Below are 27,386 nucleotides of genomic sequence, written 5' to 3'. Positions count from 1 at the left end.
CGGTAGAGTACCCGCGAAGAGTGGAAAGGCACAGCAGGTTCCGACACCGCGCGAAGACCTGAATGGAATGACTCCTGGCTCGCTCGAGCCCCCGAATGCGGAGGCCTTCTTGACAAAATCCGAATGAAGAAGAGGTAGAGGAGAGTATCGATTTGGGTCACTGACCAGCGGAGGCGCCCCATGAGGAGGGGCTCATTTCTCCCTCGGTTCGCAGAAAAGCTTCAAATCATTTTCTTATTCCGACTTGTGGAGCAGTATCAATGGCTCTGCGCAGCTGTCTTCACTCGAATTCTGTGGATTCTCGGAACATGGCATCCGGAGTTCCTCGGTTTCCACCCACGGAAGGATATCCAAGTTCGAGGCAAAGACGCTGTGGGTCGTGTTTCTTCCTGCAAGTTCCATCTCGTGAGCTCTTTTTTCACGAAGATATTGATCGGTCCCGCCGTTTTGGCGGTACTTGTCGAGATCCAAAGTTTCCCCGCAATATCGAGGATCACATCGCATGGACAGTGCCCGGGAGAGTCCCGCGGTCCGTGACAGCATCATGTGATCGATGGGTGCCTGCTCTGTGGGGCCGGGTTGGTCCATGATCGTTGCTTTACTCCCCAATGCAGTCGAGATACCTTCCGACCAAGGATACGAGCATTATTATTAGTAGATTAGTAGCGTTATTAAATATTATTTAGATTTTGCGAGAGAGATCGAGAGATGTCCGTTGCCCGTTTCCCGAAAACTTTGAGGGAGTTTTCCGCCATCGCTGTGTGAGCAGCCTGAAATCGAAGCTTGCATGATGCCTCGAGCGAGAATAAATGAGCCATCACAGTTGCAAAGCTTCTAACTCGAAGTCTCCGATTCCCCGACCCATTCCGAATGAAGTGTCGCTCAAGCGAGAGCGGCATCACGAGTGCGACTCGGACCTAGGAAGACTCCCTTTCCTGATAAGATCCCAAGTTTAAGCGGGATTTCTCTAGAGACGGAATCTCAACATCCTTAACAGAATTGAAATGTCCCCTCCCCTTCGCTTGAGACTAGCAGTGCCCCCGGTCACTTCGCTCCATTCGAAAGTTCGCGCCTTTCCCTTTCTCTCGGATGGCGGCGGCTGAGCCGGCCGCCATTTTGACCACGAGTTGTCTTTTCGGTTCCATCTAGCCTCGTGTGAAGGCTTTCCGGAATCGGCAGGGGAAATGGTGAGTTGAGGAAGGCGATTTTCACTACATGCCGGTATGAGAGATCGAACTTCAGGCTGGTCCCACGGGGGAACTAGTCTCGGTCGGGGGAAATGTGGGATTAGCGGAAAATTGTGAAAGGATCTACCATGGTCCTCGCGGCGAAGTCGCATCTTCGTCTGGACAAGGTGTTTCGGCTGGAGAAGTGAGGCGGCCTTTTATGCGAGTTTCGTGAGTCGCTGAATCTGTTCCCTGTTGCAGGCGTCCCACAAGACGTTCAAGATAAAGCAGAAGCTGGCCAAGGCGGCGAAGCAGAACAGACCCCTTCCTCAATGGATTCGCATGAGGACAGGAAACACGATTCGGTGAGTTATGCCCATGCAATGTCGTGGAGGTCCTCCTGACAGGGGCTCAAATCTCGAGTTGGCAGTATGGAGGGAGTCTCGGCGCTGTCCCGCTTTTTTTCACGACAGAACGGGTTCCCGAGTGGGGATGTTATCGCGAGGTCTCAATAGTGTACCTCGGGCGATGTTCTTGTCGACCTGGGGAAGGATAGTGAACCGAGCTTTCAACGTGGACCATGGAGTCGATTCGAATGACGCGGACTGTTCCCTTCTGATTCCAGATACAACATGAAGAGGCGTCACTGGCGCAGAACTAAGCTCAAGCTGTAAGCTGAACGACCGGCCCACAACATCGCGAGGAACGTCTCCGTTTGTCTCGATGCTTGGATAATAAACGGAACTCCAGCCCGTTCATTTTGGTTGCCGAAAAAAACGCCCAGTGATTTCATTGTAGTTCCATCCAAAGGCTGACTTATGCCGAATATCGAAGTCGCTTGTAAACACATGTATGTGCATGCGGAGAATCCGATAGGTTGAGCCTTCTCTCGGCGGATATGGTACTCCGGGTGTCCTGTGGAGGAGATGCTGGAACCCCCGAGAGTGAATTCATCCTCCCGATCGAGGAAGCCGAATTTCCATCATGCGTGATCTCCGGGACAATGGGTGCCTCAGCAGAGTCATCAGTAATTTCTGGATGTTCCAGACCGTCTTGGGAAGTCGTAAATCTCGCGATGGGCGCTGCTGTCGTAGCTCGAATAAGTGGTCTTCTCCCGTCTCTCAACATCGAGCCCTATGTGCGCTCCGCGACCTGACACCCTTAGTAGATAGGAAGGGCGTACTTGCTCGCTGAACGGCGAAAGAGCGAAGCAGACTCGCATAGAAGAGGAGCTCCAAGCTTGTGAGGATCTATCGTCGCCATCCGCAATGGCTGATCTTCGCCGGGGGAATATGAAAGACTCTTTACCGATTCTTATATCTCACACTGGAATTTTATTCTTTTTTCTACAATTAAAAAGGGAAACCTCGGGAGCCCTAACCCGACCGGAATGCAGACGAAGCGAGCGGGATCATCGAGCAGGAGATCCGCGAGCATTGTGGTTTTCAGCCAGAGCGAGGTCGAACCCTTGGCGAATCATTCTCCGTCGTCGTTTCCCGTGAGACGAGTTCCTCCGAATCGGGCACGAATCCCTAGGCCATATCATCGCTCGTCACGGACTCTCGTGAGGAACTTAATTCGAGAAGTCTCCTCCGTCTCCGCCAAACTGGAAGATACGCGAATCTTAGGGAAGGCATTTCCCGACTTGGCGACCCAGAAGACGCTAACTCAATATGTAGAGGAAATAACTTCGATCGGAGGACACCTGGAGACGAATCTCACATTTGTTCAGACTGAAGCTTCAGGGTTTCGAAGGTGGATCCTCCTGTAGGTTTCAGCACCGGGGGGGCCAACCCCTCGATGGAGGCGTTTCTTTCCAAGAAAGCCTTCGTTTCGTGCAGGCATTCTGGAATTCATGAGGAGCCAATGAGAGAAAGAGAGAGATACCGGGCGGACACCCGAAAGGATCCCTTGATCGAGGGGAGATTTCGCGCATTGGAGTCCCCGTGAGGCTACGAGAATCGGCGATTCACCCCACCTTCAACCTGAGCGTTGTCACAAGACTGTAGACGATGAAGTCTCTTCACAAGATCCCTGTAACGAAGCCCGATAGCTCTTGGATTCGGAAACAGAGTGTTTTAGCGGAAATGGGAAAGGAAGAGATGCTAACAGATCTCGTCTTACATGGTGAGCAGCAACTCCCCGCAACTTCCCGAGAAGAAGAACGGGTTTATTCTGTTACAGAGACGGCACCTCCCTGACTCTAAAATTGAATATCGGGATATCGATATTCGACACGTTGATCAGACTGAGCCCCGCCGCTTGTCACTATTTGGCAGCGCTTTAGGACTCGGAGAATCGGAAGTCGAGCTATCGATCCTGGGACCGTCACGATCAATAGGAGAAAAGCTTCGTTTCTGAGCGCCGATCGGTTGAGAGTTCGCATCAGCTGGCGGTCCCAAGACCGCCAACAGTGTGTCTCAAGCGTTCAAATTTGAAATATGGCGCCAAAAGCTCCGCGCTCTCGACAATGGCAATGAACATGTTCGCAATGGCTTGGATCTTGCTGAAAAAGATTCGGCTTGGAGGCTCGTCGTGATCGTTCGAGGGCGAACGCTCGAGTATGCCATCAAGCGGAAGGGCTCAAGCCCGTAGCTTGGCTAAATGCCAATCATGATGATTGCAGTAGCTTTCCGTTTCTCTAACGGGATTAGACTGCCGCGAGGGGAACGCCGGCCTCCCCAAAAATTTTCCCGAAATTCCGGATGGTGGAACTCAAGGTCACACTTGGATGCTGCTCTCATCATTCACGGGATATTCACGAGGGATAGCCGGATATTCTCATTCATTCAATTAATTCACATACCCAGAGAAGGAAGAGCAGATGCCATGGAAAGTCTTGTTTATTCATTACAATACTATAAATTATACCCTCCATCATTGAACACTTTTCTTTCAGGTATTTAGAAGATTTTTACACTGTTTCCCCCGAAAACCTATTTGTATTTTCCACGACAGTTCGCTCTCGCGACGAGGCTTTCATAATTATCTGCATTCGGTGATTACAATAGCCAGCGTATCGCCATTCTCGATTAGTCGTTTTTTTCTGGAATTTATACGCAAATTTTCAGGTTCAGATGGATCCGGTGACGGAGAAGTCGCCTAGATCCACTTTCAAGTGTCCTTGCATCGGTCATGTGGAGTCGCACACTTAATGATTCTCTCGAGTCAAGTCATCAGGGTCTCAGAAATAGAATTCCGGCGAATTCGGAACGCCGAAAGAGACGAGCGTCACAGCGAGATCGGAGCGCTGGATATTTCAGCCCTAGGGATCCGTTTTCCCTCCGAAAGCGGGCCGAGTCATGGAAGCCGTATCGAAGGAGGGTATCATCTCGTCCTGCGCTATGGATACCGATATCGCTCACGAACTCATTCACAAGAGTGGAAAAAAATGTTCAGCGACACGCGTGGCCGTCCACTCCCTGCTTTCGCGAGAAAATCTCCCTGCCGATTCGTTTCAACAGGCAAGGACCCAATGGAATCATTCTTCTTGTGTCTTCATCAGAATCTCCGTCGAAGTAATTTTTTCTGTCCTATTTAGATGACACAGATGCGGCCGCTGTATGGACCGCTTGTCCGGTGCTCTCCTTCTGACATAGGTGGCAACTCCAGGAGCCTTCCGGCGGTTCCTTGAGAGGGGGCGACAAACAATACATGTGGTATCCGCGGTCACAATCGTCGCAGAAGAGCATTTGGTCATCGTTTTCACTCGTCCCGCATAAAGTACAAGTTTTGCACTCTATGCATTGCCACCTGATGGGGAATGAACATTAAAACATTAGTTCATCACTTCGACGGGGACGATCATCGAGTTTCGCATTCGACTCGGGGCTGGGACATTCCGGAAACCGGGATGTTCCAGACCCCGTGATAAGACGACCGATCATAATTCTCAGTCCTCGTCTCACCTGTACTTCTTCACGTTGTTCGTCATAACATCGGTGAACTGCAGGCACGTCGGATGTCCCGAACGTCCGCAGTCGGCACAGGTCACCATCTCTTCGGGTTGCTTGGTTTTCTTGTTTTCCGATTCGGTTCCGAGACAGAAATCGCAATACAATGGTTGTCGTTCCGCTGCTGCAGGACCATCAGAAGTCTCGGGGGTACCCTCGGTCGATTTATCTTTGTCTGCCGGAGACTTGAGGAAAGACAGGAAGTTGTCTTGGAACTTTCGCAAGCCCGCCAGAGGCGAAGCCTCGCTCCCTTGACGAGAGTCTTCCCGCGGTGGAGCCGGAGAGGTAGATCGCGCGCCCGGTGAAGGCGTGTCCTGACGAGATCCATGCGTGTGTGTATAATGGTACGATAGTCCAGGACGGGTCTTGTACCTAGCCCCGCATATGTCACACACGAAAGGTTTATCGTCGTCTCGGCCTGACATAGACGGGTCTTTGTCTTTGTCGGCGGCTCCCCGTCCACTTCGTCTCCCTTTCCTCGCTCCCGTCGCTCGCGGTGCTTTCGCGGTTTTCCCCTTCCGACGATCCTTCTTAGGTCCATAACTGTCGTCACGATCATCATCGTAATCCGATTCCGGGTCCTCCCAAACGTCCGAGTTCAAGAGATATGCTGGAATCGTCCCATTATAGTTAGGAAATTATTCATTGAACTCTTCCTCCTTATTCCTTGTCGCAATTCAATCTTCTTGGTACAGTATATGTGTGCACTCTCGTCGGGGGTACCTTCTTCCATGAACTCCTGCTCGCGGAGCCAAGACTGGTTACTCTCGTCATTCTTCAGAGCAGCATCTCTCGACGTCTCGTCCTCATCAGGATTAGGGCCCCCTCGTACACCGGTGTTTTCAACCAGCGAGATAGCAGTTTCACCTTCGATGTTTTCCCCTTTCTCTTTCGCGGCTAGCGCTTTCGAAAGTCTGCGAAAGGATCTACCAAAGTGACACACACGCAAAACAATGTTAAGTTCTGAACTCGAAAGGGATGAGGGATCGCGACAGGGGACAATGGGACCAATTTCGTAACCCCGAGGATTGGTTCGTCAGAGTAATAAGTCAATTCAAGCTTCTCGCTCACCTGTCATTCATGAGGTATTGTCGTTTCTTCTTGTACCACGCTGTAGCGGGATATGAGACCAATTGACCGTCTCTCCGTGGTGGCAGTCGCTCCATGCGTGAATAGCTCAGATGACTGTGGGTCTGGGCCAGATTTGTTTGTTGATCTGAGAAGCGACAGTCGTCGATAAGCTCGATTTATCGGAATCAATTAATCGATCGTGAATCCCCCGCGTGCCTCGCTCGATGCGCTATCAATGTCATGGGAGGAATTTCCCGATATCCTAGCACAGATTTCAAGAAGGAACAAACCCAGGAAGGGAAGACGTATTTTCCGCTCGATGGCTATCCGGGTGTTGACGTTCGCGGTCGACTCAATCATCTCCTTGTAGGATGGATCAGAGAGAGATTCTTTGAGCTTTGTCAAGAGCTTCGGAGTGATCTTCAACGGTTCGCAGGCGTCCAGCGGGCCGGGACGGCCGCGTGAGCTCACCGGGGCCATTCTGGGGGGAGGAACTCAGCTCATTCTCTCCTGCTTGATTCTGGCAATGACTTTAGAGTTTCGCGTCCCCCCTCCAATCGCTCGATACAACGGACGATTGGAAGAGGCAACTATTCTCCTACCCGATAGCGACAATGGCAATAAACAGATAGGAGCTCACGAGTCACGAGTCACGAAATCGCGATTCGATCTCATGGATGGGAGAGCCGAATAACTAGCTATTAGATTGGGAGTGAGGCAACGCTGCTGCGAGCTCATGTCAAAATTTCGGTCACCAGCACTCACAGCAGCTAGCAATCTAATGCAACCCTCTTCCTCGCACGGGGTGACTCAGAAAAATCGATCGTAGTTCAGGGATTGGGGAAGATCACCGACTAACCAGAAAGCTTGGAGTTCCTTTTTTCCTATGAAGAAATCTCCTCCTCGACCCGCTTCCCCAGACACCGCAGGTTCTGGAGCGGCGACTGTGAGAACATCAACAAAACCAGCGACAAAACAACAACAAACGAGTGCGTACCACAAGGTACCACAGCTGTTGTCAGCTAGCGTTGTTTAGAATGAGTTTTTCAACGATTGTTCAGCTCCGCACGAAACAGGTCTGCGACTCTGGATCGATTCTGAACCATCTGATGTCGTGGAAGCCGTCACCCTCCTCGTAGAGTTGTACCTGAGGAGTATGCCCCGATCCCCGACGACTCCCTCTATTCTCTATGGATTCAAGTCTCGTACCACAGGGTAGCATTGTGGTGCTCTCTGTTTTCCGCGCGGGCGGCGCGGACCCGAGCTCGACCTCGATAAGCGTATGATGAGCGTTCCGTGATCAAGTTCGACTTTTTTCCGGAACTGGAAGTTTGATGAGAGATTCACTTTTGCCCCTCGCCCGGATATGTTGTCCTCTATTCCTTGGGCATTGTTGTTGCGGAGACACAGTAGCTTCCTACTTAGAGAGTGGAACTTATCCTGACAGATAGCGGCGTCCACAGTCGGGTCCTTGCATGGGGCATTCCATTCCGGGCAGTTTCCTTAGTGACCAAGGAACAAATTCCACGGCGGGATCGACTGACTCAGGCGCTCACGCGAAGCTTGGGAATTAAACATATCCGGGTCAGCCCGCACCACCCTCGGAGAGATGGACAAACGAAACGCTTCAATGCAACCTCGATGCAGTGTACAGTGGTACCTCGACTCACGATCTTGATCCGTTCCCGGAGACCGATCATAAGTCTAGAAGATCGTGAGTCGAAACAGATTTCCCCATAGGAGCCCATAGAGGGGCGATTGATCAGCTCTGAGCGGAGTAGAAGGACCGCGAAATGTGTATTTATCGACAACAAAACCTCTGTTCATTAGTTGTGTACACATTAATTCAGCGCGAGTCGAGCGCCAACCGCGAATTATTCGTCCCGAAAAATCGGACGCAAGTCGAATTAATCGTTCGTAAGTCGAAACAAATCCTTCTAAAAAAAATCGTAAGTCGAGACGATCGTAAATCGAGGTACTACTGTATACGAAAGTACACCCAGGAAAATCCGAAGCATCCGGACACCCATCTGCGATTCGCGGCCCACGCCTACAGAACTTCCGTATACTGCAAACAGGTTTCATCCTAGCTCCTCCCCATGTGTCCTGATCCGTAGACACATATACCTCCGATATGTGTCGACGGATTCTCAGTACTCCATGGGAGCTTCGCCATTGCCTTCCTCGAAATGAGCTCACTGTCAGTCGCTTTGGTGAGTGACAGAGCCAATGAAGACATTACACAGGGAAGCACGAGAGAATTTCATCCCTCTTACATCTTCCTCTGAAATGACGGCCATCGAACGCTCCAACGAGAGTCCCGCCTAATCAGCGGAAAGGAATACCGCCATCGACGTTGCTCTCCAGGATCCTCTGAAAACTCGTGAATGCACCCGCCGTGGGTTCCGACAGGGAGGCTCGTCCTCCCCTGCGTGCATCGCTCAGAGCCTGCGATGTACGTGACCATCTATCCCCCGCAAAGATATCGTCATAGAAGCTCCCAGTTCCCAGCGCTCCCATCTCCTGATTGCATCATTTGCCCCAGCTTCAATTCCTCATCTCTCTTGAGAGATCATTTGAGACTACTGATGATTAGAAGAATCCAGTCCTAATATCGGGGCTCGATTGATTCGATTCAGGACGATGAACGCGGGTTGGTCGAAGGCTCTTTTTTTGTCGAAGCCTGTCAATCTCCAACCATTTAGTCACCAATGACGGAGACCTATCCTCCTTTGGCGTGGTCGACTGAGACTCTCTTTATTTCACAACAGAAGATATGTACAAAACTCTCCAGCTTAGATCCAAGGTGATGGCTCGCAGGATGGAATTCCCCTATCGAGATGGGAGCAACCGATAACGAGCTCCTACATATTCCGAAGACTGAAGTTCAGATTAGCGGGAGGGGAAGCGGCTAGTAGCGAATGAGATATCGCTCGTTCGGACGATTCCAGTCTAAGCCTTGGAAATTTCGGTCTGCTCGTTGAGGAGCATGTCGATCTCGGGCGGATACATCCCTTTCTCGAGTAGTCGATACATTTCCAAATACTGCTAGAACAAATCGGAAAAAGTCGTGAGAACAGTCTCTCGGAGCCCCGACAGCCCGGTTCGGTAGCCTTGCTCCCGTCCTGAGACGGATGTTCTGGCGAAGTCCGGCAGCCTGTCTCGGAAATCCTCTTGCTTGCATCCCCTTGCTGTGCGGGTCGTCTGCGTCTGATACATATTGAACGATGGACCCTTCACCGGCTCTGGAGTATAGCTCTACAGTCTAGGTCTAGCATACCCACCTTCGCAAACTCCTCTCTCAAGGTCATAACAGCCTTTTCTCGTTCTTTGACTTTTTCCTCAAGGTATTGATACCGAAGCTTTTTACGAGCACGGCATTCTCGCGCACTTTGCCGACTTCTTTCAAGACGAACCTGAGAGAAAGAGAATGTTCACTTGAGTAGGCACACGCAAATGCATCTGAGGACGGCGAACTCAGCGATCATAATCTAAAAGGTTGGGTATTTGGAGACGGCAGCCCTTGGAGACGGGAGGAACCTCGGGATACGGACGGCTCCCTACTAGCAGGCTCGTGCACAATACGTCGCCAGCCACGAAACAGGAAGAAATCGCTTCGCCGGTCGTATGTGTCCCGGATTTCGAGTTTCATCGGAGTCAAGATCATGAGATCTGCGATTCTCATTACTACTAGGGGTTTGCAGATGAAACCGGAAAATCCGTTAGTTGGCGCTCGCTCCGGCTTTGGTTCATATTTTCGCGCCAACCACAATGCGTTGTTTACATCGCCTCCCAGGCTCTACGAAACGATAGCGCGCGTTCGAAAATCAACTTGTGGAATTTTCGATAAATACGACCGAAAATGTCGACTTTTGTGCCAGATAAGGAAGTTTGCCGGAGCTCCCTCATTTTCTGCTACCACTTGGACAAAACGGCGAGTGAGGCACATTCTCTGCTCGTTCAGGCTTTTGGTGATCGCGCACTATGCAAGAGTCAATGTTACGCCTGGTACGAAAAGTTTAAAGCCGGGAATTTCGATAAAGAAAATGAACCGCGTGGAAGACCGGTCAGGAAGTTTTCTGTGCTCAAACCCGGTGAAACGGTCAACGCGGATCGCTACAAAGAGCAACTCATGAAATTGAACAGCGCTATCACCCAGAAACGTCCAAAAAGCGACCGAGATCGAAGTCGTGTCATCTTGTTGCATGACAATGCTTCGAGTCACCAAGCGAAAGCCGTCCGGGAAAAGCTTGCTGTTTTGAATTTTGAAGTCCTCGACCACCCGGCACATTCACCAGACCTAGCTCCTTCAGATTACTACCCATTTGGATTGATGGCCACCGAACTCAGAAATCAGCGCTTCTCGACATATGAAGACGTTCGAAAATGGCTATATGAATGGCTCGGCAGTAAACAGGAAGACTTCTACCGTAAAGGAATCCGGGCTCTCCCGGAAAGATGGGAGAGGTGCATAGCCTCCTTGGGAGAATACTTTGAATAAAGTCAGCCTTTTAGTTTTTCCGGAAAAATATTTTCATTTCTGAAAAAAAATTCCGGTTTCATCTGCAAACCCCTAGTATTCCGGGAGCAATGAGTGATTCTGCCAGGTAGTGTGCGAACGGAGATGTGCTCACGCATCGATTATCAACGAGGTGTCCTTCGTGACGTCACTGAGGTCGACAGGCTCAGTGAATGGATTCGCACATGAAGAAGAGCAGAGAAATCTGCTCCACCACGACCATCCATGACCGCTCCCTGCCAGAACGAGGGGATGCTTCCTCAAGGAAGATTGCATTGCTAAGAGCGCAGTATGGAGTTGGCAGCAGAACCGATGGTCATAATGTTCGGCTGCCTCCTCAGCAAGTGCGCTTGTTCCACGTTTTGTTAGTGAACAGCTCGGACTGAACTTACATAGGGAGCTGGATGGCCGGCGGACGAATGTGCTGAGTTCAAAGCAGCTGCGTGATGGTAATCTCGTACCTTCATCTCAGATCCTTTCGGCATGTGAATTCCAGACGTAGACGGGAGCGATGTCGAGAGAGGCATCGTTGATCCGCTGCTGCTCTTTCGAACCCCTCGTCGAGATCGTTTCTGTCCAGGGCTGAAATCTAGATCGCGCTCATCGTCCTGGAAACGAAAAAGAATTGACTCGATTACTTGAGGACAAGCAGAATACCTCAGCGAACTCCACCGAATTTCCTGGTGACTCTTGATAAGGATCTTGCTCCAGGAATATTTTGATTGATCGCACTTTTCACTTCGCCTGAAATATCTCCCTGCGGCGAACTCCGATGCCGAGGCGCGCGGTGCGCGGTCGGGTAATCATCTGGAGAAAATTTCCATTGGGAGCAAGGAGTAGACACAGAGCACTTGCCCCGCTTCCCCACGATATCGACGAGGTCTATCAGCGTCATAATCACAACGTGATCAGCTGAAGGACTTATCGGTCGGAAATGGTGATACGCATACGCTCATTGCTCCCGCATCTTCCCATGTCCACTCGGGATGGACATCCCGCGCTTCCGCAACATCACACAGCACAGAGTCAGCGCATCATCGAGCTCCCGTAATCGAGTCGGCGGAAGAATTCGGGACTCCTGTATCGGTCCATGATTCATTCCTGAGCCGTGGTATGTCACAGGCGCGCTCATTTGCCAAGACTTGGGATCAGCTGTTTCAGCTCGGATAGTGTGGAACGAACCTGCATCGCGTAGTCATCCAGTGTGATGTAGAGATCGTCTTTGGAGTATTCCATAGCTGCCGATCAGACGATTAGAGTCCTACGACGATTCCTGCCGCGCTTCGCAAAACTTTGGCTTCAATTCAGAGTAACTGCGCAGTTGACATGAGAGAATGTTTCTGTTATGGTTGAGAGCTACGACTATGACGGTGCTGCTCCTGCGGCGTGGCGGCCGCCGCTGCTGCGGCCTCCCTCTCCCATCTCGGAGGAATAGGCGCGTGTCACTGTTTTCGAAGGATGACGTCATTTCGCGGCTGGTTTCTTTTGCGCGTTCCCTTTTGCCGCGTATATTGCCAACACGCAGGGTCTATCACAAGAATGGTCCAGAGGTTCCGCCGTAATGAATATCGCTTCCCGGTGCCATGTATAAGCAGCATTTAGCAAGTTTATTCGGATCATCCGTGAATTATCTCACGACACCCGCCAGTTTCCTTTTGGCCGCTGGGTAAAGCAAAAGACTATCGAATTATCAAAGAGCTGAAGTTGTTTTGATGTAATGGTCCACAGCTTTTCCAAGGAATGCCATGGTACCGACATTATTCATTACCACTTCATGGAAGTCTCGGATGTCGAATTTGTTGCCTGAAAATCGCAAAAATGTCGGAGCGAGGTCACTGATATCCTCACGGATTGGTTAGGAGACGGAATCGATTTTTTCGCCTTAAAAAAAATATAGCCTCACCCAAGATGTTTTCAGCTTCGCTCCTCAGCCTCTTCAACTCGATTTCACCGATCTTGTAGCCGCACGCCTGGCCTGGCCAGCTGATGTATCGGTCGATCTCGGAGACGATTTCTGCGTGGGTTGCCCCAGTGTTCTCCTCCAAGTAAGCGATGGCTCTCTCACGCGGCCACCTGGAAGAGCGCGAGTTCCGAAAGCTCGTCGACTCGATGATGATTCCAAGATGGCAGAAGTGATGCGCGAAACTTACTTGAAAGCGTGCATTCCCGTGTCTACGACCAATCGACAAGCTCTCAGCAACTCTTGCGAGTAGTGACCGTATCTTTCATGAGCGTCTCTATAGACACCCATTTCGTGACCCAGGTACTCGCAATACAGACCCCAACCCTGGAATGAGTGACTCATTATAAGCTCCGATGGATGAGAGAAGGGAAAAATAATTCGGCTCAGTCCGCCGTCGGTAGGCAGGGGAACATGCTCTCGCTGACGCCGTTGGCGTCGCGAAATACCTCGGTGTATGCTGTGTGGATTGGAAAATGGGTCGGCATTTCGGAATATTTTCGATCTTCCATCAGGAGTCTGAATTTCGGCAGATCCGGAGTTTCCAACATCCTTGATCCTTGCAGATGGTGGCCCGGGTTCGCTTCGTGAAGTGCCAATGCTGGCAGAATGTACGAGGGAGTCCGATGAGGATCGCATCCGTTGATGTAGAATGTTCCCGGTCGTGAGCCGTCCATCGAACCCTGGTTAGAAGAAGCTTGACTGATCTGTGTCCCCGCACGTCGCGATGGATGTCATGAAACTCTCGATTTCCCGCGATGAAGTCGTGGGCGAATTAGGAGCTTGGGTACCTGAATGTAGAAAGCGGCGGGTCCGGCAGCCCGGGATTCGTCCACGAGGACGAGCCTCAGTTTTGCCTCGGGTAGTTTCCGGAAATATCTGTGTAATTGAGGCTGAATCCTCTCTTCAAGGATCTCCTCATATCGTTTCTTGATATCTTCCGCACTGTTGAGTAGGAACTTCGGATCTTCGCGCATCTGGTCGCCGTATTCCTTCGGGGTGAGCGTCGAACCCCTGTTTTTGATGTCCTGCAAATACAGTCTTGAGCAATAATATGCGCTCGACGAAAGCGTGATCGAGCATCCGCTCCTGATTTCGCTTGACCACTGGTGTAGTTTCTTTACATGGCGATTCATCTGTGCCGACCACGCACTTTTAGTATTTCGCCATTGATGCGTTCAACTTCTCGAAGTCCGATATCGTGGACCTCCTGGGGTGTCATCACACAGCCGAGATGGAAATTCAAACACTGCTGATAGTAAGCTTCGCCGCCAACCGAAACAATGTCTATATCAGGCCTGCATGATGGCACGTAAATGTTTTCAACAAACACGGCTAGCTTGTCGAGAGCAGCTTGAAGCTTTTCAATACTTTTGACAAGCTTCTGTTTAATTCCATCGGACAGTTCTCCCTTGTATTCTTGAACGGGTCTGCAAAGAAATCCGGAGTTTCCATCATTTTCAATCTTTTTTTGTCATCTACCAGAAATCGTTTATCCGTGAGAGAATATATTGAGAGAATGAGCTTAGACGTCCTCGAGGAGATTAAGGGATGATCCCCCGATTGAGGAATATCCATCGATGGAATTGGAAAAACTCGGGAAACTTGCCTGTAATACATGGTCCCCGTAGGATCGGTAGTCGCCAGACGTTTGATTGCTTCTGCCACCTTTTCCTGGAGCGAAAATCGCGAACTTAATCTCCTTGCTCCCCGGATCTGACGGCCGAGGAGATAAGGTGCCATTCCCGCGGGAATCGTCGATATGAATGGGGAAAAGTCACAGGGCAGCTATGTGCGAAGTAACCAGGCGAGCTTCCGAATGTCTCACCATCGATACTGAGTGCATGGTCAGTTTGTGCTTTATACCGAGGGTCATAACGGACATTATGCCGTCAATCTGCTCAACAGCCGCTTCCAGTCGTCGCGCGAGCTTGTCGAAATCTTCTTCGTTCTCGAACTTCATATACGATACGGTCTGGATCAGATCCACGTGTATTCCTGGAACGTCGTTGATGTCATACCCAGATCGAAATCCATCCTGGGTTCGGATGTATCGGATTGCGAGGGCTTAGGCTCAGTCGATATTCGAGACCATTGTCGAACGATGTTGAGGCCGGAGTAATGTTGTATCACTCGGACTCCCTCGGAGTCCGAAAAGCTCGGAAAACTGATCCGCCTACGGGGATCCGAATTGCGCGAGAACGGGAGAGAGAACTCTGCGAACGCTTACCTTCCATGCGGCACAGAGGAAATACGTAGGACATAGTTTTGTGTCCATCTAGATACGCTTGGAGCATCTCGATGAAAACTTCGATGTTGACGGATGTCAGGGCGGCGCGAATATCTTTCGCTCGGCGGAGAAGCGACTCGACCTTCTGTCTTCGTGCTTCGAAGGTGGTCAAGTCATAGCTCTCGAGCTGAAAGTATTCAGAGCTCGAGAAATCCTCGAGAATCGTGCAACTCGGTCGATCCGCACGAATCATTCAGCCAATCGTCGGGAAGATCGATCCACAAAAAGAGCCGGCGGAATGAAAGAAACTTCTGTGCTCAGTTCGTTTTCTAGACGACGATGGAATCATGATGCTCGGGGCGTCAGCCGTGTTGTGGAAGCTCAATGTGAATAGTGATGCTTGCATAGACATTAACATTGTCTTAGGAGCAGAGCATATCCTTTCCTTACCTTGTCGTCGTATCTGTGGTCGCCGACCATTGTGGCAAGCTCGGGGGAATCTTCCATTCTCCATGAATAGAATTCTTCGAACAATTCAGATTCTGCTGCTGAAGTCATGATGGTGAGTTACGGAACACACTATTCTATGAAACGTTCGAACCGTCAGAGAGGCTGAACCCCAAAAAACAACATGCGTTGGTAAATCGCGACCCTTCCTGGTGGTAAACGGCGCCGCGGTTCTCCTACCGGCCGGCGCGGCGGTCATGGGGCAAGCTGCATAGATTGCCGTGCAATGCCTTCTGTGTGAGCCGACGACTGACTGATGAGATCTTGTTGATGGTTCTCGATACATGATGAATCATCCTTCCATGTTTGCGCGAGAGCATAAGTCATAAGTTATTCGACCCCGCTGAATTCAATGAATATGTGCATCTCTGCCCTCGACGCAGCGCATATATATATATTTATTCAATGAATATTTTGTTTACACGGATACGGATGTGAATACGAGAACGATTACATTATCTGCATTCGATAGATTTCATGAACACAATCATATTCAGAAAGCATATCTGCACATATATGAATATGTGCATGTGCATCTCTGCCCTCGAAATGGAAAAGTAAAGGAGAACTGACTAGGGGGGTACCAGAAGTGCTTCCCCGCGGTTTTGACCAGATAGTGCGGGATTTGTAGGTCGACCCGAGTCAAGAAAAAAAACGCCACTTGCCCGATCGGCAGGTGGGCTTTTTTCACCGAGAAATCATCTCATCTTTGTATGGAGGTTTCTATGTTTCACGGTCTGAGGAAGGTGGGCGGCGAGCTCTGCGCACCGTATAGTGATGCCCGCCAGGCTTTGAATTTCCTCGAAAACGATGAGCATTTGGAGACCACACTCAGCGAAGTATCATGCTCAGCAACCCCTCAACAGATACGTATCTTTTTCTTCGATAATATTAACAACATGTTCCCCATCCGACCCACGGGATCTTTGGGAGAAATTCAAAGATTATATGAGCGATGATGTTCTTCATCGCATTCGAACGTCAAGTTTGAATTCTGAAATCGAGTTCACACCCCAGATTTATCGGCAAGACTTTCCCTATTTCTCTGCTCTTAGCAAAAGTTCGGTCCCAAAATAAGATTGCTCTTGCAATCGCCTCATCAGGAATCGCAGCAACTCTTCTGGATGGTGGGCGAAAAGCGCATCCAACATTGAAGCTGCCTCCGAGTCTGCATCTGAGCAAATCGCCTACACGTAAAGTCACGAAGATATCGAGTATGGGTAGAATTCTTCAAATAGGTGAGCTAATCATGTGGGACGAATGTACGATGGCCCACGAAAAAGCACTGGAGGCTCTTGATAGGTTATTGAAAGACTCAGGGGATAACGCGAATCTTTTCGGCGAGGCACTCATTCTCTCCTCAGGCGATTTCCGGCAGTCGCTACCAATCATTCCGCGGTCAACACCTGATGATGAACTCAGCGCTTGTTTGAAAGCGTCGAGTCTCTGGCGTCTCGTAAGAAAGCTATTTCTGCGAATCAACATGCCTGTTCTCAGACATAATGATTCATCCACCAAATTCTTCGCCAATAAATTGTTACTTAGCGGCTTGGCGATATCGGTGAGCTCGGTGAAATCAATTCTGAGAGCCGGGAACCTCCATGGGAGGCGTCCAAGTCGAAAGCCTTTCATTTGAGTCAAAATTAGGAAGGCCAGACTCGAGTTCGCCATACAGCACAGATGCTGGACTGCGAGAGACTGATCTCGAGTTTTGTGGAGCGACGAAACCAAGTTTGATTCGTTTTCTCCCGATAGGATCCGCTACGTGCGACGTCCCGTGAACGCACGAAACCACTCGAAGTACCAGGTTCCGACAGTCAAGCATGGCGGAGGCCACGTTGTGGTGTGGGGTTGCTCTACATCCGCAGGTGTCGGTCCATTGATCGAAATCGAAGGTACAATGGACCGATTCAAGTACTCCGGTATACTCGGTCACACGATGCTGCCCTACGCAAGGACCCATCTTCTCGCGGATTGGATCTTTCAACAAGATAACGATCCCAAACACACCTCGAAGCACGTTCGAGAGCTGATCGATACGCGAAAAATCATTATAATGACTTGGCCAAGTCAGAGCCCAGACTTGAATCCAATCGGAAACCTATGGAATTCCCTCGATAGACGCGTGAGGCTCAGAGTAGCTTCGAATAAGCGTGATTTGCATCGTCGCTTTGAAGAAGCATGGACAGCGATCCCCACCAGATGCTCGAAGGTGATCGAGGATACGCTATTGACTACTGATATGTTCGAATAAGGAAATCCACCGTGATATCAATCATCTCAGAGTAGACTCGATTTTTTTCCTCAACTTACAGAGGCGTCAAAAAACTTTTTGACGGGCATTTCGCGCACAATCGCTGATTCCGAGACGGCGAAGACCGAGACGTCCTGCTCTTCCGTATCATCGAGTGTGCAATCTTGAGAGGTGTTCGATAGGCATGACGTTCCTGGATTCGCGTTCACTGACTCGGCCGGATTCCGAAAACGTGTTTTTCAAAATACTTTCCGTCGCTAGTGTATACTCCGACTCTTTATCTCCATACTTTTAGATACAGATACTCTGACTGTGTTTCTTGACCACGCAATGCTGCTATACATAGTATGTGACTTACTCAATTCCACTCAATTCCAGGCTGTCAGTAATTATCAACAATGAGCTCTCGATATCATAAGGCTCCCTGTGTAACGCACCACAGTTCAGTATGTCTGACTTGAACATACTCTATGAATGAATATCTTGTTCACGCTGTGCTGCTCAAGAAGTCTACCGCCGGCAAATGATTCTATGGAATGATGTACGCGACTCCATGCACGTATTCGAGCAAGCTTCTTTCTCCTGTCTCGAATTCTTGAACGAGGCTGACTCGTCTGGCGTTGAGGACTCGGTATTTTTCGCTTATCGGGGGCGGGGGCTGTCGCATACGCACTCTCAGCATATCCAATCGCAATATCTCTTCCTGTTTCTGCAGGTACCATCTCAAGGATATTCAAATGGTGTTTTTTTACGATTCTGTTCAGGGCTTGGAGCAAGCCCTCTACATGGTTTGTGGTTCTGGCGCCGGAGTTCCGATCATGATTCAACAATCGCCGAATTCAAAAACCTCCGATTTGTCATACGCAGCATGCTCAGATGAGGGCGATTCGCTGTTGATTTGGAGCCAACCGTCGTCGATGCGATCGAGTGGCACCAAGGCCAACGCGGCCGCTGACCGGATGGAACGCCTGATTTCGGGGTCTCCGTAGTGGACGACGAGTCCCAGGGCTTGCACTTTGCGCCAAAGACTTCGGTTGAAATGGGAAAAGCATCCTTTCAAGTCCGTGGTTGGGAGGGTTTGTTCGAGTGCTTTCAAATACGCAACCTCGGAATCAAGTTGGAATGCTCGAGGATTGAAGGTTCTACCGAGGGGGACCGCATCATTCCGTATGAGATTCAACATCCGGACATATGTTTCTTTGGTCTTATCTGGTGATAAGAAGTAGGCGAACGGAATCATTTGTCCTTTGGAGAATCCGTGAAGAGTATACAACTGGCTGAACAATTTCGGGACAACTCTAAAAGTGCCGCCCATAAAGATGGTCGGAGCGTTCCTGAGCGATATCATGGGATCATTGGTGCTGAAGCCCAGAATCCGGTCCTCGTCTCCATCGTCGAAAAGTAAGAAAGTTGCTCCTGTAAGTGTTCTAATCCACTGATCTTCAAGGTGAATATCTTGACGTGTAGACGGTGAAGGTTTTTCTTTTTTATAGTGGAGCAGCTCGCAAAAGGGGGACCCTATTCGCAAAAGGAACTGCGAGCGCGAAAAGGGGGGGACTGAGGTGAAGGTAGGAGGAAAAGGTAAAAGAGCCATAGTAAAAAATGCATTGACCTGCAGGTGGCCTCCGGTGCGAACTCGCTGTAGCATGCTCGCAACGTTGTCGATGCTCGGTATCGCGGCTCTGATTTCTTCGTCATCGTGGTTGTCTCGCAATGAGCTCACTGCGATGGCCAAGGCATTGGAAAACGCTTCCCGCAGACTCATTTCTGGCATGATCCGCACCGTTCTTTTCTCATTTCTGCGCAAGCACTTCGGTTGATAAGACTGGGGTGCTCAAGTGGGTGGCAGTGAATGCCAAGGACGGCTTTGGCTTGCTCTAGATTCGACGAGTCTTCTTTGAGAAGATATCGCCGGATTCCGGATTCCGCTGCAATAGGTATGCACATACGATGGCCAATCTATGGCACGCACATCGAAATTGAATCCATCTTTGTCGCTCTTGTGTAGACCCGCGAAGAGATTCTGGGTATTCGTGTTGTCGAAAACCCATTCGTTCGTCGCGAGAAATTCCAGGAGGTCCATCGATGCCGAGAGTCTTCGGTAGAGTTTCGCTGCCATTGTTTTTTTCCGAGCCAATCGCAGCGCACCATCGATCACCTGAGCCGGAACGTAGTGTTGGAGAAAGAGACCTATTTTGTGCAGTATGACGCCAAGATCCGGTTCCCAGCAAGTATAATGATCGTGAAATATGTAGGTGCAGATTGAAATGTGGCGGATGGTTCACATGACATCCAGATTCTGATGTACCTTAGCAATTAATGCCCTAGCTGAGCAACCCTCCTGCTTTTTACGGATGCAACGGCTGTAAAATTTCTGATAAACCCGCTTATCTACCGCAAATATGTAGTCATTGACTACGAAAAGTGAATGCTTTTCGCTGAGGCAAATTATGACACATTCATCGTCTTAATAGTCAACGGCCAACTTCGACGTCTTCATGCAATCTCACGGCGAATAAGGATGATATCTCCCTCGCCACCTTGAGGGACGTGCATCACGAATCACCTCTCGGAGTCTCCGAGAATTCAAGACAAAGCTCCTGAGCAATGATTGTTCAAGCTTCGAAATATAGTGTTCATTGGCGTTTCATCGATATATCAAATGCATTTTTCGAATCACATCAGAACTATATGATACCTCTCGATAAAACATAAAGATCCAGGACTATGCATGGGAGAGGGTGAGAAGTTATCTCTGATCTAAACAATTCCGGATATTTCCCAAAAAGAACGCGGGAACTATGTCGATTCGCCGGTGACATGATATTATTTTCGAGCTCTGCGACCATACGGCCGCCTGATCATCCCGAGCCGTCCTTCGAACATGTTTTACACTCCATACCAAATGCGTGGTAATTCAGGAAGTCAGACGCGAAGTTCTCCTTCTTACGGGTTCCCGGAAACTTGATTCCGGCTTTCAGGGTTTCGGCCTCCCAGGTGTCGGCCTCGAGGATTCCGGCTTCGAATTTTCGGTCTCGCGGTACCTAACCCCAGAAGGAATCTAGGAATTCGCCCTGAGGAACGTTTGGTGAGATGTTATTTCCCATCTTCGGAAGAACTATAAGGAACACGACCGCGCGGATATATGAAGCAACTCATCTCTGCTGCCGTCGTCGTGTATTCGGTCCGGCTAACGAACATTTGCTCATCGTGAATGAACGCTCAGGCCTCCAAGTGACCCCAGAGAAAGAAGTCGCACGGGTTGAGATCGGGCGAGTAGAGAGCCCACGGAATGTCCCCCCGCAAGGAAATCACGCGGCCGGGGTACATTCCCCTGAAGAGCGCGAGCGATGGTCTTGAGGTATGGCATGTCGCTCCGTCCTGCTGGACCACACGTTCCCCGAGCCTTGCTCCCTGAGAGCATCCAGTCTCGGTGCGATGAAATCTCGCAGCGCGCTGCAACAGCGCTCGGTGTTCACGGTGACAGCCTGGTTGCCCTCCTAGAAGAAGTGAGGGCCCCAAACTCAAAAACTCCCGACGACGCAGAAAACGTCAGTGTACTGCAACGTGCCCTCGGACAGTGCAGAGGACGTTCGTGAAGTTCGCGGGGATTCTGCTGGGCCCAGTGTCGACTGTTCTGTTGATTACTGGTCCCATAAAGGTGAAAGTGCGCTTCGTCTGTGCACATCACGATGTCGACCGGGGTCCCTCCATTCTTCGTTCCCGTTGAACCCGTAGCGTCTAACTCTCTCATCCAGTCCTTAACCGATTTCGCGTGAGGCACTGGATCCTGACGTTCGAGATTGAAGTGCGATCGGAATGCGCGTTGCGTCCTTATCACAGAGCTGCTATGGAGCATTTCGGACACTGCGTAGGCTCGATGCACTGGAGTCCAAATCATAATCATAACGGTTACATAAAGAGTGACGATACTTCTGGTGTGGTTTTGTTTTGAATGTATGTACAGACTAGGTATGTACAGACTAGATGAGTAAGTTCAGATGTCGAGCTCAGAGGGGGTCCCTGGTTCTCCCCAGTCGATCTCGCTTGATTTGGAGCATCCGTACAGATGATATCTTCCAAACACCGAGCCAAGAGGTTACGAATACAATCTTCGCTCGTCGCGTGATCGAATTCCTACTTCCCGCACAATAGATGGTGGAAGCCATGAATGGCCCCCCGCGTGAGCACCTTAGTCCCTTCCATCATTCGTTTTTCATCGCGGGTGTGTTCGGGAAGTCGCAGTCGATGTCTGCAAACTTCTGCTCCCAGCGTGCACTGTGGTCCCTGAAAGCTTCGGTCTTCGCTCCGCCGATCCTCAATCTAATTTGTTCGCTCAGTAATGGGGTGTCGGCTAGGAGGTACGCCAGCCTGTTTCTTGACGTTCGATCCCGGAATTCTTTCGAAGCCTTCTCGAAAGGAACACCATAGTGAACCGTCCGGCCAATTTTCTTCGGAATCGACATAACAATGGCGAACTGTAGCGTTTGATTTGATTTTCCCATTTGCTGACCGACGCCGACGGGTGGTCGAGTGCGGAAGGCGTTTGCCACTACTCGTGCGAACGTGCACACGTGGCTGTTTCGATGCCTCTCGCGCTGGAGGTGACGCGACGCAGGCTCGGTCCCCGCTGCCATCAGGTCCCCGGCCTTGATCCATCTCGGCAGATGCAGAGGACTGAATCTCTGAATCCTCGGAAGCATCGGCGATACCCGGGACCCGAATCTTAGCAGTGTGGTCCAGCTCAAAAATGTCAATGCATAGGGGGGCAGGGAATCATCCAACTCCGCTTTTGCACCAGAATTGAAAAGAAAATTTGGAGAGAGAAATCCTCCCCGTAAATAGAGCCGACAGACGCAACTTCCGACGCGAACAGAAGTCCGAAATTCCTCCTCGACGATTCACCGCCATGATTTGAAGTCAGAGGGAATAATTGAGGTACCCTGTACTCGGGCAGCCTAGTTCAGGCATCCGATCGAACTTACTCCGTGAAAAAAAATAGGAACTCAAGAAGTCGGGAAACCGAGAAGATTCCTGGTTCTCGGGCCGGGGCACGAGCTGGAACCATGCATATTCTTCATGGATCCGAGATTGCTCTGGAGAGCGTTTGGGGCCGGCCCCGACGGGAGATCGAAGGAAGGCCGTCGGAACTCCCTTCGAGAGGAAACTAAGCGCTTTCTCGGGGAGAAACTCTAGTTTTTGAAGTTTGAATCAGCCAGCGATTTTCATTGCACGCTTGCTCTCAGCGAATCTCAGATGGAGGTTCAAGACTTGACAACCTCGGTGCTCCCTTGTTGAGAACATGGACCACCGAGCTAAAATGCCGAACGGACGAGACCAGCTAATCGCTACAGCAGGGATTGATGGCCCGTGGTTTATATCTCTTACTCTAACGCTGTCGACTCGATCCTTACGTCGTGGAGAATAACAAGCATCATTTAAAGTGTCAGCTCCCATTTCAGAGCAAGTGGACGGAGTTCTCTCGCACGGTCGGCAAACGAATACACCGGAAGAGGAAGTGACGTCGCCGCCCTGGCTGCTTCGCTTATCTTGGGCACCAAGAGGAGTGCGAATGCGGCTTGCATCTTGCATTGCTCCGAGGGCTGATTCTGCTGCGTCGTTGAGAGCGTGGAAGACTGAACGAGTCTCAAGTCCCAAGCATTCCTTGGGCAAGCTCCGGGAGTTCGGGTTACATCCAAATTACAGCCCTATAACAGGTCTTACTGTCTTACACTGTCAGGGGAAGCACTGTTTGGCCTCGACTTCCGCGCTCAAGGTACGGGCATTAACGACAGTTCGCTTCGAAGATATCAAATATGTATCACACTGTTTCACAATCTTGCACATCGAACCCTACTACACCTAATACTTGCTTCCATATAATGCACCGTGATTCGTGATGTCCGGGACTTCAGATGTCAGCCACTGAACGCCGTGAGTTTCTCGTTCCAATGTCTATGATGATGTCTATCAATGAAATCTGCGCCAGCACCACAGTTTCAGTTTCACCTTTCGAAGCGTATGTCAATTGTCAATCTTATATTTTCTATCATCGTTGCCGCGCTTAAGAGCCAGTTTCTGCGGTTACTGTGATCACCTCGGCTCCTCGGACACGGCCATGCGAGGTGCGAAAACGCCTCGCAGATGGGTTTTTTCGCCGGCTGCCTGGAATGCGATGATGATGATCCGTACAGATGGCTCGACCAAATCGAACTTTCCGTTGCGATCTTCTTAAAGAATCGGATTTCCGAGCTTCTATGCCACAATTCCTTCTTCTATACATATTGCACTATGCATATTTTTGAACAAAACACCTCCCCCAAGAGCCTCATTATGGAGAAACCTCGACCTTTTTATTTGCGCGTACTAACCGCTAAAAAAGCGCAAGCGCGGTTTCTAAGCCGGCGCGGTCCTTCGAAAATCCGGTCGCAAAGCCTAGTCCACCATTCATTTACGAGTTCACCCAACGTGAGAGTGGGAGTAGAATCATATCGAGATGGATCAATTGAGCAGAGGTATCGGAATTTTTCATTCTCTTTCAGAGCGCACAGGGAAGGAACTTGAGGATGTCAATTCCTCGGTCGGTTCTTCTCCGCGTCGACACGTTTCTGCGACGAGAACACCTAGTCGACGGTTGAAGAAATTGATTGATATCTATGTTAATCACACTGGGAATCATTTGGATAGTCCACAGAAAAGATTTGGGTCACAATCTACATGCGGAGCAATTATCGAGATAGCTGACCTGCATTCAAACAGAACAAGTCTCTGAGAGAGTCATCTTAACCCCTTCACTGAATCAGTTACCAAAGTGTATGAGATGAGGTTTGTTCTGAGACGTCACGAGTTCCGTCTCGAGCCTTGGTGTGCCAGTCTCGCAGGGAGAAATTCCTGTTTGGAGATGATTGACCGAAGGTACGGGGGAGCCATCGCTCTGCTCATTCCAGCGGCCCTAGAGTAGGCTATTGGTAAGCCTTCGTCGCAAAGAAGAGGTGATGAGTCTTTCTGGGGACCTATCACTCCTTTTCGCGTTGCCCTGAAATCTATAGAAATAAACCTACGCCGCTAGAGAGGTTCCCGATTTCCGGTAGCAATCGTGCCCTCTCGGAGAAGCACAAGGGACAGGAAGAGAAGCTCGCGGAGCCCGATATAGCTCCAGTCGCTTCGATGATGACGGTCACAAGGATGGGACTTCCTATCCTATACGAATATAGATAGACTGGGAACGTGAAGATGATGATTGCCGCGAGCCGCCTGCCACGACTCGAAGGGGATGGGCAGAAGAGAACTGCGGCCATCGCCCCCACGGATCGCACAGTCAGACCCGGGCGACGCTCTTGATTTTCGTGCGCTAGCGAAGATCGCCGACAAGATTATCGCTCAGCGCCGAGTGTCGGTCATAAACGAGGAGAGGATCTAGCAGAGGTTGACGCCGCCGTCCTGAGACCTCCGAGGGGCGGAACGAAGCAGGGCAGAGTTCTGAAGCCGAAGGAGCCGGGCAAGTGTCGATCCACGCCAAATTCGGCGAGAGCTCGAGAAATTGCCTCGTGCCCTGCTCTCGGAACGGTAAGATCGCTGCACCAACCACGGGAAACACCCGTACCGGCCGCCAGTGATTGCTTACGCGGTTTTTTGTCTCTTGTGTTTTCTCGGGTTAGCAGTTCCTTGTAGATACCGGGGCCCAAGTAAGCGTCTTCCCGCCGTCGCAGAACGAGCGCAAGTCCCCGTCTAAAAAAGCATCATCTCGTGGCTGCCAACCACAGCAGTATCATTACATACGGCACAAAGAACTTGAAGCTGATGTCCTCCAAGCATACGTGGAGATTCATCATTGCGGACGTCAAGCATGCGATTCTGGGATCGGATTTTCTCAGGAACGGAGCTGATTATAGACCTTCGTCAGAGGAGTCGTATCGACAGGGTCTCGCTGGTATCCATCCCCCTGCAATTGCCACAGACCCGGAATCTCGTAAGCATCCTGACGAAAGCGAGCAACGATTTCGAAGCCCTTCTTCTCGAGTTCCCAACAGTTCTCACACCCCACCTCGACGCTGAGGTCAAGCACGGCGTTCTGCATTACGTTCTTACCAAAGGCCCACCGAAATTCGCCATGGCGCGCCGGCTGGCTCCCGACGTACTGCGGGAGGAAAAGAAAGAGTTTCAACCGCTGGAAAAACTGGGAACCATCAAGGAGTCCTGCAGCCCCTGGTCGAGCCCTCTTCAGGCAGTCGGGAAGGCCGACGGCTCCATTAGACCCCGTGGGAACTTCCGCCAGGTGAATAACGTCACCAAACCCGACCGGTATCTGCGTCCACATATTCAGGTTCCTCGGGGGACCTGCACAGCTGTACGAGTTTCTTCAAGATAGACTTGGTGAAGGGATACCATCAGATCCCGATGGCTCCTGACGATATACCGAAGACCGCCATCATGACCCCTTTTGGTCTCTGAGAGTACATCAGAATGCCTTTCAGGCTGAGGATCAGTGCACAAACGTTTCAACGCCTCGTGGATTCCGCTCTTAGTGGCCTCACGTTCACATTCGTCTATCTTGACGACGTTTTAGTCGCCTCGAGAAATGGGACGCAACACCTTGAGCCCCTGAGAACCTCATTAGACCGGCTAAGAGACCACGGACTCGTTGTCGAACAGAGTCAAACAGAGCGAATTCGGGCTTCCCGCCGTCGATTTCCTCGGGCATCTCGGGCTTCGGCGAAGGGTATTTCCCCGCTGGCAGAGAAGGTCCATCCTACCATCGCTTCCCGCCGTCGATTTCCTCGGGCATCTCGGGCTTCGGCGAAGGGTATTTCCCCGCTGGCAGAGAAGGTCCATCCTACCATCGCTTACTACCACAGGCGGCAGGGATCATGGCACCGTCGATAGAGGCTTCGGACGTGGACTCGAAAGCCAAGAAGGATTCTGTACCGTGGAATAACCGAACAATCAGTTCTTTCCTCGCGACGAACGAATTGCTGGCAAATGCGAGTATGCTCGTGCATCCAAAGGAAAACGCTCAACACGCCATCGTAACCGATGCTCCGGACGTAGTGGTAGGCGCCGTGCTCCAGCAGCAGCTCGTAGGCGGGACGTGGCAGCCGCTCGGTCTCTTCAGTCTTACTTTCAGTCTGGAAGAAAAAGGAACACCGCTTCCGGCGAAATGACAACGACATCTCAAATTCATAGCAGAGCTGACCTCGGACATCCGTCATATCTCAGGCCGAAAGAACGTGGTCGCCGATGCTCTTTTCCGACCGTTCGACATCAGCACCGTTTCTTTGGGCCTGGATTATCATCAGCTTGCGGTCGATCAAAGCGCGCATTCTGTTTACAAGAATCGCGGCTCCGGATGCCCAAGTCTCGAGTGGGAAAGCATCGAACTGGTTCCAGGTGGGCCAAAACTGCTCTGTGACATTTCTACGGGCAACCTGAGACCCTAGCTCCCGAGAGCTATCCGAATCAGCTCATTCGGCTACAGATCTCCCGGTATTTTTGTGGAATTTCCCCCTCAGATAGACGCATCCCTATAGCGTCAGGGGATGCTTGTCCGGCCGCTGGGAGCATTAGCAACGAAGAATTGATTCACCTTTTCCATCGATGCGGCTCCAGTGTTCTACGGTTCGCGACGCCGCGATGTCCCGACCCGTTCTGAGCTGAGCTGCACGTGATCTCCTCCGGAAACCAGGGAATCGACAGCTGACATGAGTGATACCCCAATCCTGGGGCTTG

General features: G+C 50.6%; 3 protein-coding genes across 3 annotated transcripts; all 3 read right to left on the bottom strand.

The window, feature by feature from the left end:
- Nucleotides 1-4,240: 4,240 nt before the first annotated feature.
- On the bottom strand, nucleotides 4,241-7,138 carry LOC100908887 (zinc finger protein DPF3). Its single transcript, XM_003746683.2, has 6 exons — nucleotides 7,050-7,138; nucleotides 6,481-6,671; nucleotides 6,191-6,335; nucleotides 5,843-6,045; nucleotides 5,075-5,729; nucleotides 4,241-4,919 (listed from the first exon to the last, which is right to left on the bottom strand). Exons 2-6 carry the CDS (start codon nucleotides 6,668-6,670, stop codon nucleotides 4,700-4,702), a joined length of 1,413 nt encoding a protein of 470 aa, XP_003746731.1. The 5' UTR covers nucleotide 6,671; nucleotides 7,050-7,138; the 3' UTR covers nucleotides 4,241-4,699.
- A 1,783-nt stretch (nucleotides 7,139-8,921) lies between these two features.
- Nucleotides 8,922-12,056, bottom strand: LOC100899658 (cAMP-responsive element-binding protein-like 2). Its single transcript, XM_003746621.2, has 4 exons — nucleotides 11,892-12,056; nucleotides 11,171-11,317; nucleotides 9,475-9,606; nucleotides 8,922-9,235 (listed from the first exon to the last, which is right to left on the bottom strand). Exons 1-4 carry the CDS (start codon nucleotides 11,943-11,945, stop codon nucleotides 9,143-9,145), a joined length of 426 nt encoding a protein of 141 aa, XP_003746669.1. The 5' UTR covers nucleotides 11,946-12,056; the 3' UTR covers nucleotides 8,922-9,142.
- A 236-nt stretch (nucleotides 12,057-12,292) lies between these two features.
- LOC100899515 (uncharacterized) lies at nucleotides 12,293-15,557 on the bottom strand. The gene is made up of 10 exons (XM_003746620.2): nucleotides 15,350-15,557; nucleotides 14,900-15,086; nucleotides 14,498-14,667; nucleotides 14,279-14,343; nucleotides 13,823-14,099; nucleotides 13,461-13,697; nucleotides 13,119-13,352; nucleotides 12,860-12,996; nucleotides 12,613-12,782; nucleotides 12,293-12,512 (listed from the first exon to the last, which is right to left on the bottom strand). The coding sequence occupies exons 1-10, from the start codon at nucleotides 15,455-15,457 to the stop codon at nucleotides 12,400-12,402; spliced, it is 1,698 nt and encodes a 565-aa protein (XP_003746668.1). The 5' UTR covers nucleotides 15,458-15,557; the 3' UTR covers nucleotides 12,293-12,399.
- Between the last annotated feature and the right edge of the window lie 11,829 nt (nucleotides 15,558-27,386).

Source organism: Galendromus occidentalis, unplaced genomic scaffold (assembly GCF_000255335.2).
Source record: "Galendromus occidentalis unplaced genomic scaffold, Mocc_1.1 scf7180000077500, whole genome shotgun sequence".
Classification (NCBI taxonomy): domain Eukaryota; kingdom Metazoa; phylum Arthropoda; class Arachnida; order Mesostigmata; family Phytoseiidae; genus Galendromus; species Galendromus occidentalis.
Note: the sequence above shows the minus strand (reverse complement) of the source record. Positions and strands in the feature narration are given on the sequence as shown.

Bases quoted from the DNA above. Each gene is read 5' to 3' on its own strand.
- LOC100908887 (XM_003746683.2), bottom strand. From the start codon at position 6,670: ATGGCCCCGGTGAGCTCACGCGGCCGTCCCGGCCCGCTGGACGCCTGC. The intron at 6,046-6,190 runs GTGAGCGAGAAG...TCACTTTGGTAG, and splicing joins CAATACCTCATGAATGACAG to ATCCTTTCGCAGACTTTCGA. The intron at 4,920-5,074 runs GTGAGACGAGGA...ATTCCCCATCAG, and splicing joins AACAACGTGAAGAAGTACAG to GTGGCAATGCATAGAGTGCA.
- LOC100899658 (XM_003746621.2), bottom strand. From the start codon at position 11,945: ATGGAATACTCCAAAGACGATCTCTACATCACACTGGATGACTACGCG. The intron at 11,318-11,891 runs GTTCGTTCCACA...TTTCGTTTCCAG, and splicing joins TGGATGACTACGCGATGCAG to GACGATGAGCGCGATCTAGA. The intron at 9,607-11,170 runs GTACGAGATTAC...TCTTTCTCTCAG, and splicing joins CGAAAGGATCTGAGATGAAG to GTTCGTCTTGAAAGAAGTCG.
- LOC100899515 (XM_003746620.2), bottom strand. From the start codon at position 15,457: ATGACTTCAGCAGCAGAATCTGAATTGTTCGAAGAATTCTATTCATGG. The intron at 13,698-13,822 runs GTGCGTGGTCGG...CTGTATTTGCAG, and splicing joins TCAATGGCGAAATACTAAAA to GACATCAAAAACAGGGGTTC. The intron at 13,353-13,460 runs GTACCCAAGCTC...TCTTCTAACCAG, and splicing joins CCGCCGCTTTCTACATTCAG to GGTTCGATGGACGGCTCACG.